We start from the raw sequence: 14,688 nt of genomic DNA on the forward strand, positions 1-14,688 counted from the left end.
ACTCTTGGGTAAGTTTTATTTTGCACGTCTTTCTATAGCTGCTTGTTAATGTAATGTAATATAAAATAATAAGGCATGTTTACTGTTTGGTTAGGTGACCTTGGACGCCATGGAACAGGGACCATTTATCAGAAACTTTCCCAGAAGTACAAAAATGCTGCAAAAAAAACCACACAGGTACAAAAACCTAAAGCTTTGATGTAATATTGAATTTCAATGCATTATTCTATAATCATTATTATAAACTGCAATGTAAACAGTATGTAATCGAAGTGATTGTTAACAATATAATTTGATGTACCGTAACTAATATGTTCAACCGCAGAATTACACAGAGGACAACAAAACTCAAGGGATAATGGAAAAAAGCCAGTGGGACCTCAAAAAGATCCGTTTTCAACGGAGACGTCTGACCAGGCTGGACGATTTTGTACATACATACAAAGTCACCTTGAGCGCCCTGCTAAGGGAATATGGCGACTCTCTGAGGAGGGGGAAGAAGGTACAGTTTGTTATTTATATATGGCTGTTATGTTATCACATTTGTCCCTAGTCATTAAGCATTGCTATCGATTAGGAAAATATCACTCGCCACTGGCTTGAGTTTCAATAATCAGGATACATGTATTTATTATCCTTGCAAGAATGGAAGTATTCATCACGTACAGAGCATTTGGTACAAATAGTTCACAGAGCAGTGTCCTTCACAAGCTTTATATATAAGAGACTTGTAGACAGACTTTTTACACCGTCACAAGATGGAGGAATACCGGTTCAAAGCAGTATACAATGTTTAGTTCAGATTAGCTAAGGCTCACGACAGAAATGATCATGCTTGTCATATGTCTCTCCCCATAGAGGCTGAATCATCATGTTAATCACATAGCTATCATCTGCCTCAAACAGTCCTGATTCTCTTCTAGGTAATCAAACATCCTGTTACGTACACAGCTACTTAGGGTTTTTGTCATCATGTGCTACTCTGATATTCAAAGAGTACATTCAGTATTTTCTCAACAGTTATTCTGCAGGTAATTTGGTCATTATTAACAGTTATATTAGGTGTGCTAATAATATCACAATAATATTGATACACCAATCAAAACTGTGATGCAACTATGCTGAATGTAGTTGGTTTCATAATTTTGATGAATAATAATTAATGAAATAATACATTTATTTCAGGCAAAGATAATGTTTGTTGTGAAAAGAAAACAACATTGAATAATGTGAAATGGCAGAATATGTAATGAAAGGTAATTTATGAGTGCATTTACTCTGTCAATATTCCTTATTAACTGCAGACCCATCGTGTGGACATGGAGCGATGGAAAAAAAGAAAGCAGAACAGGCGAGGAGTTTATGTGACACCCATAAACAAGCCTTTTGTTTTCAGACAGCACAAGAAGAATGTATGTATTTTTTGAGAGCAAACCATTGTTATCCTGTTTGTTGAAAATAACATAAATGTTATAATATTTGTGTTATTAACACTTTGTTTTTATCAGCTCATGCAGAAGACAAAAACAGCAAAAGCTCCAGCTCCACTACAAAAACAAGCGCCAGGTGAAACGGAAGCACATATTCCATCACAGGTAATCCCATTTAGCATGGTTAAACAAAGCCAGGAAGCATTTGAAACACATACATCTAAACCAGCTTGGAATCTACAGCTTAATGTTGCATTTCCTATTAGTATACTGTAGGTAATGATAGAAGAACTGAAGATTCAAATTGTGTGATGAAGTGATTAACTATGACATGCACTTAACAACACATATTGGACAATGTGAAAGGCAATGTTGATGTTTCGGCTTCACCCGAGATGCACTACTTCAGTGTGTGAAGCATATACGCGCACAACCAGGATGGGATGCGGTCACCAAGTGAGGCATACGGCCTGTCAAAGAAACTGCGGGACCGAGCATTTATGCAGCTCCTGGAGTTTTTTTCGTTGCTTATGCCAGAAGTGGATGTTCTATACAACACTCTGCAAAAACGAAGCATCGATGCACCTGGGATCAACAGCGCGCTCTGCCGTTTCAAGGAAAATGTTCAGAAAATGAGGCAGAAAACTGATGCATTGGCCGCCACTGCTCATGATGGAACAGACGAGCCAGGCCGACGAGTCAGCAGCACAGCGCCGGTGATGAAGGAGGCTTGTGACACAGTCATCTCACAGGTGGAACAGAGGTTCTCACAGAGTGACCATTTGATCGCTGCAAAGCTTGTTGACAGCTCATTCTTCCCACAGCATGTCCTGTCATTTCCTACACCTGAGCTTGACTGCGCCGTGAAACTGTGGCCTGCGTTGGGAAACAAGGAGAAGTTGAAGTCTGAGCTGACCACGCTCTACCGCCACAGTGAACTTCACACTGGAAACACTGCCCTGTCTCTGTTGAAATCCATTCACGAGAACAACTTGGAGGAAACGTTTGCTGAGACTGTTATTTTGGTCAAAATAATAGTGACAACTCCGATGACGACATCCGAGTCAGAGAGGAACTTTTCCACCCTCAAAAGGATAAAGACTTTCACTCGCAACACCATGGGACAGCCGCGACTTAACGCATTGGCCATGCTTTCAATTGAAAGCCAGTTGATCCAGCAACTACAGGACTTCATCCCCAAAGTGATAGACACATTCTGTCAGAGGAAGGACCGCCGTGCCGCTTTTCTTTTCAAGTGAGCCTTCAGCTTTGGTAAGTTCATTTATGTCATATATTTTGTTGATCTTCTGTGTTTTGCCTCTGCTGGATCGATTGATATTGTGACCTCGATGATGAGTGTCTGTGTTTTCCTTATATTTACAGTCTATGGTGTTTTAATGCTAAAGCATTACGGTTGTTGTTATTGTTAAGAATTACTTTGTGATGGTGACCTTTACTCCATGTATGAAGGTGCATTACTATGACATCCCCACGCTGTGTACGTAAATGTATGCGCTCACAGTGTTGCTCCGTGTGGTCTTCAGTATGTAATTTGACACTCCCCCTCTCTCTCTCCTCCCCCCCTCTCTCTGTCCCCCCTCTCTCTCTCCTCCCTCTCTCTCTCCCCCGACCTCTTTCTGCCCCCCCAGTTTTGTACACCTAGAAACGCCACTGCAAATAGTACACAGTAAAAGTACTTGATTGTATTTGTGGTAGTAGTCTAACATGTACTGAGTCCAACAGTACCAATTTGATTAAGAACTTATGGCTAAAAATCATTTTAACCCTCATCAAATATCATTGATTGATTGATCAAATATAGCATAAGCACTTGTACTACCGTCAGCGCCACTTCTCGGCGATTACCGTAAAGACGCTATTAATCGCGCACTCAAAAATGAAGCGCTGCTCATTTGACCAAGCAAACGCGAGAGACGGCTGAGTTGACCGCAGTCAAGGCTGCGGGCGTCTTTGTCCCGCGAGATTTCAACGTCTCATGTAGGCGAGCCTCCAGAGCAAGTCGGACAAAATGACTAACCATCATGCAACGCACGAGCAAGACGTTGATCGAAATTGCGCAGGTCTGCGCAGGTCTCGCTTGTCTCAAACAAGCCTGAGATCTCTCTCTCCCCCGTCTGTGTGGGAGGGGGCGGGGCAGTTTACACACACGCAGCTGCTACATGCAGCAACACACGGCGGGGATGGCGGAGAGAAGCGCTCCAAGGTGTGGTTGATGCCCCGGCCACAAGAGGACGAAAACGGCTAAACGCATAGGATTAACGCAAACGCAATCGCAAAAAAGCTTCCGTCCACACGCAATAGTCATCCGGATAGTGTCTGTCCACACGAGACAGCTCCGTTTAGCTCCAACCACTGGAGAAGCTGCAGTACCAACAAGTCCTCCAACTCATACGACCAAATGGGTCGATTGTTTAAGCCCTTATTACGACCAAATATGTCGTTTGTTCAAGCGCTTAATACGACCTATAATTACGTTTTAAAGTTGTCGGCCTCTAGTGCTCCTGTTGAATGCAAACGTTACAGATGGTCGTTTATTCACAAATAACCCTCTCTGTAAAATCCTAAATTGTAGGATAGTTTGGCCATTAAAACGCTTTATGATTAGATTTATAGCGAGAAGTATATATTGTACTTTTAGAATCCACGTCCAGTCGTTATGTAGGATCTATAGTTTGATAGATATTACGAAGATGATTTGAGGTTTCGTCAGGAGAACGTGTATATGCGGCAAGCGTCCATGTAAAGTTACGGGTTGAAAACAGTATTTCCGGTCTCGACGTTTTCATAATAAAACCAATGATCAAATGATTTAACAGTGATATCTGCAGTACTCATCCACTAAAAAACATCAGTTTATCCTAGTTAATTATACGACATTAATTGGTTTAAATTGTGTACAATGCTTTTGTGTTTTTCCCATAGGGTTTTCTCTTTCGATTCTGAGAGACACATTTCTTTTTTCAGAGGTTTTGATAGGCTAAAATCACGCCGCAATGCACGTCGGGATATGGTGTTTATGTGATATGAAATCGGAAAACATTTTTTTTTAAAAATACTTTATTCCGAGTGTTCTTGCTTTTCTCTTTGAAAGTCATCACATAACGGCATTGTAATACACGGTTCGGCTGCATTAAATATTACATATCTGCCGTAGATATGTATTTATAGAGCCCTGATCAGAAGACCTTTTGACAAACTGGAAGAGATGCCGCCAAAACTGAATACGTGACGTGGACCATAAAATATCAACAATTAAACAACATCTTCCATTTCTTTTCACACAATACGTCTCCTTGCAGTATCAACACTAATTCAGCTGACTTTTATATTTGATCCAATAAGTAGATAGTCTGTATTTACACCATAACGGTGCACAGCTGATAGAAAGGGATTTTTTTGTAGTTTTTAAAGATATTACTGATTTTCTGAACTACCTTTCCAACTCCTCATGCAGTTGACTGTTACAGGTCTATAAAAGTTTATGGTACAATGCATAAGCTTCACATTGAGAGACTGAAACTGTATTTTCCTTTACCGTTCTGTTTTCATTTCACAATAAAGTGAATAGTCATATTATGTTTGATATTATTATGTTTTATTAACTAGACCACTGGTCTAAACCGTACCTCCTAGTGGTTAAAGCACGTTATTGAATTTAGTTGTTGAATAAGTTTTAATTTTTATGAAAACATTTAAATATTAAGAGTAGCCTACATACAAAATAGGGGTCAATGATAGAAATATAGAATAGAAAATATCAAGAAGATACTGTAGTGATCTCTACAATAAAACAGTTTAGTGCAGGACGTCCAAAGATATTAACAGGAGGATGTGCAAAACAGAAAACTGATAAGGCTGAATTTTACTCAGGTGTAACTAAAGTCTGATTTAAGGGTTGTTTATATTTCACATCATTAATCAGAATCTGCAAAGTAACAAAAATAAATGTAGTAGAGTAAAAATACCAGATTGACCTCTGAATTGTAGTGGAGTAGAACAAAGTAGTACATGCTGCTGTAACAAAAACATTTCTCAACTTGGGATCAATAAAGTATCTTATCTTAAGATGATCGATGGCTACTGCCATATTTGCTAAATGTGCATCTGAACCTTGACAAGTGCATGTTTCAGGCTTATCAATTAACAACAGGAGGGGTCACAGACATAAGACCAGCTGTTAAATAAAGCTCTTCTGACCTTAGCTGTCATGTGGGTATATTAATGCTGCCCATTATGGGCACAAGCAATTTTCACCCATGTATTAATTATATGTTTTAAATTTGATAACACCAATGTGTTTCGTATTCCCTAAACCTCCAGGGATGTATACAGTTTCATACTGGCAACTTCTAATTGTGGGAAATACGAAAACGTCTTATAAAACTACAATTCCCAGTAGAGACGTGCCATAGAACATATTGCGAAACACGCAATAGCCAGCATGTGTAATTCTGGGGGGGGGGCTGGGCTGGACCCATCCAAGTCCAGTTTTGGATAGTCTGGCGTGGTTCCATTCCATTTCAAAGAGCTGTTTGACATTCAGCGTAACCTTGTCGCACTGCCACTCCAACATCCAATCACAGAGCTTGAGGGCTAATCACAGGGTTTGTAAAGCAAGGCAGATGTTGTAGTCCCAAACGATAGCTGGGGATTCTGGGTAGTGTAGTGTCTTCGGAAACTCTGTAGTGTCTAAACTCCGAAAAAACTATTTGTTTCTCCGAATCGAAGGTTAAAAACACAAAAGCATTGTACACAATTTAAACCAATCAATATTGTGTAATTAACAAGGATAAACTGATGTTTTTTAGTGGATGAGTAATGGAGATATCACTGTGTAATCATTTGACAGTGAGGGGAATACTTCCGGTTTTATTATGAAAACTTCGAGACCGGAAATACTGTTTTCACCCATGCTAACTTTACATGGAAGCTGCCCCATATACAGTACACGTTCTCCTGGCGAGACCTCAAATTATCTTCGTATATCTATCAAACTGTAGATCCTACACATCCACTGGACGTAGATTATAAAAGTACAATATACACTTCTCGCTAGAAATCTAATAAAAAAGCATTTTAATGGCCAAACTATTCCACAATTTAGGATTTTCCAGAGGGTTATTTGTGAATAAACGACCCTCCGGAGCGTTTGCAATCGACAGGAGCATGTTGTTTCTTACACGACCACTAGAGGTACTACACTTTAAAACGTGACTCTGGGTCGTATTTAGCTGCTGAACAATCGACCTATATGGTCGTTTTTTGTAGGAGGACAGGCTGTGCAGTACATATGCAGGAGCCTGTACGTGGCGCTGTAACTTCCTCCACAAAAGCAGCGAAGAAGCATGGTTGTCATGGTTGCCCTTCTGTTTATTCTCCGCGGTGGGGGCCGAGGGAAACCGGGCAGAGTTTTTCGCCAGTCAACGTGTATTAAAGTGTAAATCTTCCGACAAAATTATAAAAGTGCCGGTCAAAGGTCTTCTTTGTTATTTATTGAGCTTTAAAACAAATGAATAACGACTCTATATAATACAATAATAATAAAATACACGGAGCCTCTCTTTTTCCTCCCTCTCTTCGGACAGCGCCAGTGTCTGTGTCATGCAGCAGCTGATCCAGTAATGAGTGACCTGGCCGACAGTAAAAATAAACATGTTTATAACTAGTTTAGGTAGTTTGAGAGGTGTCTCCGTCCTGTCAGATTAGACTTCACTCGCGTTTCTGTCCATATCGAGAGAAAGATAAATAATCTGAATTCAGTGTGCAGTTTACTTTGACGCGGGGGTGAGCAGCAGAGGTGGGGAGAAGCGGGGCTATTGCCTCATCATGATCAGAAAATGATCGTATAGGCCGCACACACGGAGCCGTTGGACCCCCCAGAGCGTTGCGTATGCCGTTCTATCCACCTTGGGACCCGTTATCGTTTCCGCAGTCGTTTAGTGCCGTATTCTGTCGTCCTCGTGTGGCCGAACGGTCTATATGACACTAAACAGTAACGCAAACGACCGTTTTCGTCCTCGTGTGGCCGGGGTATAAATGTTACCCGTCTCGATGTGGACAATGCTCGTTGCCAAGAGTGTTTAGCATGTAAGGGCGGTAACACGAGCAATTTGGCTAAACATTTATCAAAAGTGCTCCACATTCAGACGGAGGAATGCACCGGGTTCGACTGTCTTTCTAGTAGCGCTGTAGCCCCATCCACGAGTAACGTTTCCACATCAGGTGTTATGTATGCTAGCAGCAACACACGGAGTTAACTACATTATACAAACATGGGTTAATGATTAGAGGAAACAGAGTTACTCTTTATTTTGTTAAAGTTTCAGTTATTCTGTTTACAGTTCTGTCATCAGATGATTTAATACGATTTGTTAAAACACTGTTGTTTCTTTTGATGTGAAATATTATTTATTTAATTTAAATAAAAAGCAATGTTAATTTTGTTCACAATTTGTTAAGTTAATTGAATAATATATGTATTTTTGAATCAAGTATTCATCTTTACTGTCTTCATTGTTAGTTTCCACATGCCTAAAACAACCTCAAGCTAAATCTAAAAGTTGATAAGAGCGCTTGAGAAATTGTGCAAGGCATACAGTAATAGCCCGAATAGTCGATTAATCGTTTCATTAATCGATAGATTAATCGATTATCAAATTAGTCGTTTGTTGCAGCCCTATTGTAGTTATCCCATGTATAAATAAAACGTGTTATTCAGCAACCCTTGCAATTTGGGATTTTATTTTTGGTTGGTAGACCCCGGTGAGCTGGTCATTTCAAAAGTAGCTCACCAGCCAAAAAAGTGTGGGCACCCCTGACTTAGACAGTGAGAGGGAGGGGCAGGATCGGGTTTTGTCCCACATGGCTCTAAACAGCTCAATAGGCACACACTGTAGACACTAATTAGAAGAACACAGACTAAAACAGCAATGTACAGACGAATCAGATGATTAACCATGATCTTAAAATATATTTTATATACTTTGTTATTTATTTTTTGCATTTTTTTGTAATCATTATTTGTAATACTTTCTGCTGACACTAGGTGGGGCTGTGCCAGTCGCCACTGCTGATGTCGACCGTATTTAAAAAAAAAAAAAAAAACTAGAGTTAGAGCTACTAAATGGTAAAAAATGAAAGAATATAACATCAATAAATGTGCTCTTAGATTAACATTGTTCATGTGTTAATGTTGTTGCTCCTACATCATGGTACTGAGCAGAACTCCTCATGTGGTGGAGCTCCACACTGATGTCCCCTGCTGACACGGCACACATGGAATCCTGGAAGCCTCATTTATCTGACTGTCTGAATCTTACTGACTGGGCATTTCAGGTCTCAAAAACTCCCATATCTTCTGTTAGCTAGCTTACTACCGGCTGGATATCTGGCATATTGGTGGAAGTGGATATTATACAGTACAGTACCTGTTCATTTGTGTTTTGATGACACATGACCGGAGCTAGTGTGTAAATGGCAATGGTCAAAGCTATTTACTTACATTGCTTCTTTCTCTCAAGCTCACAGTTTGTCTCTCTGTCTAGAGCTGTCTTCCATGATTATACTTAACTTACATAACTCTTTATATAACTACAGTTCCCCTGGTCACACAATCTTTTTCATACTCAAGAAATAACTCCAATAAGTTATTCAAAACATCATTTATTTATCACAGTCAATTTAAAGTATATTATAGAGGCAACAACAGTTAGAGCCATCAAACATAACTACATCAATAATCATCTATCTCAGATCAAAGTGTAAATGGTTAATGCCGAAATGTTTAAAGAAGTTCATCATGGAATACCAGACAGCCGCTGCCATCAACACCATCCTTATGGTCTTAAAAGACCGACATACATATATATATATATATATATTAGTGTTGCACGGTGTACCGATACTTGAAAGGTACCGTGATACCCTGCCGTTAAAAACGATACGATTCCTCCGTTTCATTAGTATCGGTACTTTAAGAATGACGGGGAAAAGTACTCCGGTGAGAAAGCGCTCGTGTGTGTTCAGCGCTCTGCTTCCACTCCCTGCACTGCAGCCGTGCCTGCAGTCCCTCCCTCCCCTCTCAAGCACGCTCTAAGTCCCTCCCCTATTTCGTGCACGCGCTAGCTGCCAGAGCATGTGAGAAAACGGGGAGCAAGTGGCTGCAAGTGGGAGTGCAACTGCCGCTGCGCCTCGGCTTGTTGACAAAAAAGACGCCAGAAGCGAAATTTGGAAGTATTTTAGCTATATCTCTGACAGTGAGGGCAAGCCTACGGACACCACAAGGCCTGTCTGTGAGACATGTTTTAGATCCCTGCAAACCAAGGGAGCCAACTAGGGATGTCCCGATCACCTTTTTTTGCTCCCGATCCGATTCCGATCATTTGATTTTGACAATCTGCCGACACCGATTTTTTCCGATCTTTATGCAATGCATTAAGAGAAAAAAAAGGTAACGGATAACGACTGGTCATCCAACGCGATGAATTCAGCTATCTTGGCTGTTGTTTTTTTGGCCTTTTCACTGTTCTGGGGCCGTTTCTCTTTCCTTTTAAAAGTCTCTGAAAGTGTCGGTTGTTTCAGTGCCGTTACCTGAGTGGCCTCTGTGTACTCGTCGTGTTGTTGTTGGTGTTTGTTTCTCAGGTGGCGTATTAGATTGGTCGTGTTGAACGTCGCTCTGTTCTTTCCACCACGTGGAACCTCCGCCTTGCAAACATTGCATCTGGCTGTTACACTGCCTTCGCTTTCAATTTTATAATACTTCCAAACTCCTGACATTTGCTCTGTCCCGACTCCCGAGTCACCAGCTGAACGTAGCCTCTCGTTAGCTTACTGCTACTATTAGACACTGCGCCCACTCTGTTGCCAGATTTGAGAGAAATAAGCAACCAGGTCTGAAAACAAGCCCAAAAGAAGCAACACATACATGATGTGTAATTTTAAACCAAAACTAAGTCCTCAGGATGACTTTAAGACGTGAACATGGTCATTTTTGTTTTGTAACATTAAATAAAATAATACAAATATTTTATAAATTTTTTTTTTTTAAATTCCCAATCCCCGATTTTTTTCTCCCGATTCTGATCTTTTGAAAATCACGTGATCGGCTCCGATTCCCGATCACGTGATCGGATCGGGACATCTCTAGAGCCAACACATCAGACTTGGCTAAGCACCTGACGACCGGCATTCAGAGCTGTTTAAAGAATTTAAAGACAGACAGGTTAGCGAATGTGATGGATAACATAATTACATCATGCTCAAGCCCATGCCCTCAAATCTAAGTCAAACAAGTGTAATTTATTTTGTGACAAGCGAACGTTTTCATAGTTTGATGAGGCAATTAATGGCAATGATAACTGTCTAATATGGCTATCTTTTTAGCTAACTTACCAATGTGGCTAACATCTGCAATATACATTTTGGCAATAATTATTTATATTACTGTACTATTACATGTTTATAAAATATAAAGTTAACTATCAAAGAAATCACATAAACTCAAGTATAAAGAAGAGACCATGTTGTAAGAAAACACTTAACAGATAAACTACAATTTTTTTGATCATGAAAATAATAAAAGAAAAGTATCGAAAAATAATCGGAATCGCAATTCTTGACTTAGTATCGGTATCGAAACCAAAATGTTGGTATCGTGACAACACTAATATATATATATATATATATATATGTATTTATGATTGTAGAAAGTTCTAAATGAGATAGGAAGTAATGACCCTGCACTAAATTGCTACACATTTGTAACACTTGCCAGAAAAAGTTCCATGGAACATTCCCAGAGACTGGTGAAGCTCAGAAGTGTTTACAGAAGCAAACAGTTTGAGCAGTTAGAAAATAAAAAAGGGAAACTCAACAAGGGTTAGGTTATTAGACCTTATGCTCTACGTTTTTGTATTGCCTAGGATATAATGTGTTTATTAAATGGACCTGTACTTAAAGTAACTTTTGTCTTCTTTTGGGATGGACTCATTGTTGCTTCTATTGGCTGTGGGGCTGTACAACTGCACTTACTAAGTACCTGTGGTTTTCTACAGCTATGAGACCAAGAAGATGCCAGACTTGAAATCTTACCTGGACACAAAGGTTTATCATTTGTGTTTTATTAGAAATGTATTCAAAGCCTAATCTGAAGTGAGTTTTTTTGTAATTGAATAAGGCTGTTCGACATGGGGTAGACAACTTCCGATTGAAGATTCTCCCCCCCCCACCAGTCTGATCTGGAGAATCTATTTGAAATCCAGTCGCATCTGATTTAGCAGAACAAATATTGTCTCCTGATAAAACTATAGTCTCTAATGGCGCATTTCCACTGCAGGGCCTCGCATGGCTTAGTACGGTATAGTTAGGCCTTGGTAGGCGAGGCTCATTTTATGCTGCATTTCCATTACAGTTTAGTAGCTGGTGCAGTAACTATAGTAACGCAATGTAGGCGGAGCTATGACGTCATCTTCAATGCGAACCACAAAACCAAACATCAGCCGTTAGCTGTTAGCACTCAGAGCTCACAGCTCTTCATATCTGTTCAGAAACTAGACAGAAGTTAAACAAGTACAAACCACAGACTGCCTGTGTCATGGCGAATACAGTCGCTGGTTTATTTATGTCTGTATAGGCCGTTGTTGTGAGTGTGGACGGTCGGAGCATATACAACGTTAGCTGATCTCCATTCAGAAAACACGCATTTTAAAAGGTTACAAGGTTACAATTACAATTAAATCACGGTCAAATATGTTCATTGTGTTGTAGTTGTAGCCACTCACGTCACTAGCTTAGCATATTCAGCCCGGTTGTTGACCCGGAAAGAACCACGATTTTGGAGGGCCAGAAAAACTGTGAAAAGGTAGCCCTGAGCCGGAACTAGCCCTAGTGGAAACGCAACAAAAACGGGCCGGGTTTGGCACGGCACGTGCTACGCGCTGCAGTGGAAATGCGCCATAATAGTACCAGAATAAAAGAATAGCAGGACTACTTTAAAGGTCATGTAAAAAAAGCATTGGTGCTTGTAAGTTTACATTAATAATAATAATAATAATAATAATAATAATAATAATAATAATACGTCCATAACGTGTGTTTTTACCTTTCAAATGATTGTAATATTTGTCAATGTTTTGCTTTGGGGATCATTTTTTCATTTACATGTTTTTCAATCTGTAGCGATTTTGGATTTGGTAAGAATTCCCTAATGTGTGTGCTTTTGGTTATGCATGTGTTTTGTCCTTAGGGGCCTTTGTAGTCTACATGACAAACAGCATTTAACTGCACAGAAACAGCTTGATGCAAACTAAAAATAATCACTTTTATTATATGCTTAATTTGGTCATAATAATTCAGTTATAACCAAGTGACAGTAAAGAGCCAATTTGTTCATGAATAGATGTAAAATATGAAGCTTTTTTCAAGAGTAAAGTGAATGTGTACATTTTAGGTTATTTAGGGTTACCAATGGCTGCTCTCATTTGAGCCAATACAAATAATTTGAAAAACATTATTAGCAAATGTAAGTGACATGCAGGCACTAAACAATTACATGTTTGATGGTCCATTTAGGATTCACATTTTTCTGGGCTACAACAATTCAAGCTGAAAAGTCATTCCTAATAAGAACAACACAGAATCATAACAAGGACATTTCTATTGGACATCATTTTATGACATGCAGGCTGGCATCTTATCTCCATTGTGCGTTCTTACATTATTTCCTACTAACACATCATTCTGTATCCAGGACGACCGTCTGTCTTCTTAACAAACACACACTGTAAGGATGATGCCAGCATCTGAGCACTTAAACAAGCTGAACGCGAGACTTTGTTCTCAGCTATCAACTGAGCTTATTAGTGAGTACGATCCTCAATATACTATTTACATTTAACTGACGCTGTGCTATCTGCTAAAGGAACAGAACCACATTTATAGCCTTACTCAAGACCTCTGACATGAAACAGAAGCTACTTTGTTTTGACATGATGTACAATCTGGCATGCCTTCATCCAGAGTCTGTTATAAATCCAGATGAGAAAGATTCTCCAGTTTGGGGTTTTAGCTTTATTTTACAGAAACTGTGTGTTCTGTGAAATTCCCAGTTACTGCAAAAGTAGCTGGCACCTGTTCCGAAAGGTGGGGGGGGGGGGGTCTTTATGGATATATAGTAGGAGGATATGACCGTTATCATTTTAGGCTACAGAGATTGGCCAATTGGACCTGGAAACAGAGGCTATATGGGATATTTGTGTGTGTTACTGTGTGGATTGTGCTTATCATGACACAGACTGTCTGCAGTTTATTTTCCTTCACTCTGGATTCACTCAAGCTCATGCACTGCGAGTCAGGTTCCTTCAGGGTCCGGATTTACTTGAGCTGGGCCAGTACGTCGTTGAAGATATTGAGGAAGAGGTGAACATGGTACTCCTTGAAAACCAGCGCTGGACGGAAACGGATCGATCGATCCCCACACCCCCCAAGGAGGATACCTGTCAACCACAGACACAATATATCCACACAGTTCAATCAGTAATCTGTCATCCACCTTCAGGTCAACGTTAGAGGTTAAAGGGTGATGTTCGGGAGTGGGATGGTACTCCGCATGTTTGGAGAACACAACACTACAACACTACATTCACTGTTCGAACTGGGGGGGGGAGCCAGGGGGAGCTTGGCTCCCCTAAAGAGGGGGGAGCTCTCCTGAAGGCCAACTTTGAGATAAATAGAGGGAGCCCAAAATAATTGTGCATATTTGTGTCACACAGATTAGAAATGTTGAGTTTCTGTAAATAAAAGTTATTGAAATAAATAATAGTCATTGTTCATTACAGTTTCTGAACATTTGTTTTATATTCGTGAATATTTCTGGGTGTTGCCATCTGTACGTGGCGGCGCTGCATTCTTTACGCTACTTACGTTGCTATGGCTACTATAGTTTGCCGGCACCGTATTTGAAATGTTCATATTGAAATTTTTCAACTCTGGCTTTGTAATAAAAAATATGGCGAAACAAAAACAGCCAAGCCTCGCAGCTTTTGGATTCACAAGCTAAGAAGCGAAGGAGTCTAAAAATGACAACGTGAACGGAACAACTTTTAGTTGGCCGGCTGTAAGTGGCGTTAGGGTCGAGTTTGACAGCTCCACACCGAGGGAGAGGCCTGCCGATGCGGAGCCTGAAGAGGCTTCAACAACGGCTACAGCCGCTGTCTGTAGTAGTAGCAGAGTGATTTTATAG

The 14,688-nt window shown here is 40.1% G+C and overlaps 1 protein-coding gene and 1 long non-coding RNA gene across 2 annotated transcripts in view; one reads left to right on the forward strand and one right to left on the reverse strand.

Moving 5' to 3' along the window:
- The first annotated feature begins 335 nt into the window (after positions 1–335).
- LOC117551505 lies at positions 336–1,667 on the forward strand. The gene is made up of 3 exons (XR_004569802.1): positions 336–502; positions 1,305–1,412; positions 1,509–1,667. It is a non-coding gene; the product is annotated as an uncharacterized LOC117551505 (long non-coding RNA).
- Positions 1,668–12,661: 10,994 nt separating this feature from the next.
- The window catches only part of abat (4-aminobutyrate aminotransferase), a 37,247-nt gene continuing 35,220 nt past the window's right edge, over positions 12,662–14,688 (reverse strand). The window contains exon 16 of the mRNA XM_034224395.1: positions 12,662–13,942. Coding sequence (XP_034080286.1) covers positions 13,821–13,942 — 122 coding nt within the window. The 3' untranslated portion in view covers positions 12,662–13,820. The remainder of the gene's footprint in view (positions 13,943–14,688) is intronic.

The sequence above is a fragment of the Gymnodraco acuticeps genome, unplaced genomic scaffold (assembly GCF_902827175.1).
Source record: "Gymnodraco acuticeps unplaced genomic scaffold, fGymAcu1.1, whole genome shotgun sequence".
In the NCBI taxonomy this organism is placed as follows: Eukaryota; Metazoa; Chordata; class Actinopteri; order Perciformes; family Bathydraconidae; genus Gymnodraco; species Gymnodraco acuticeps.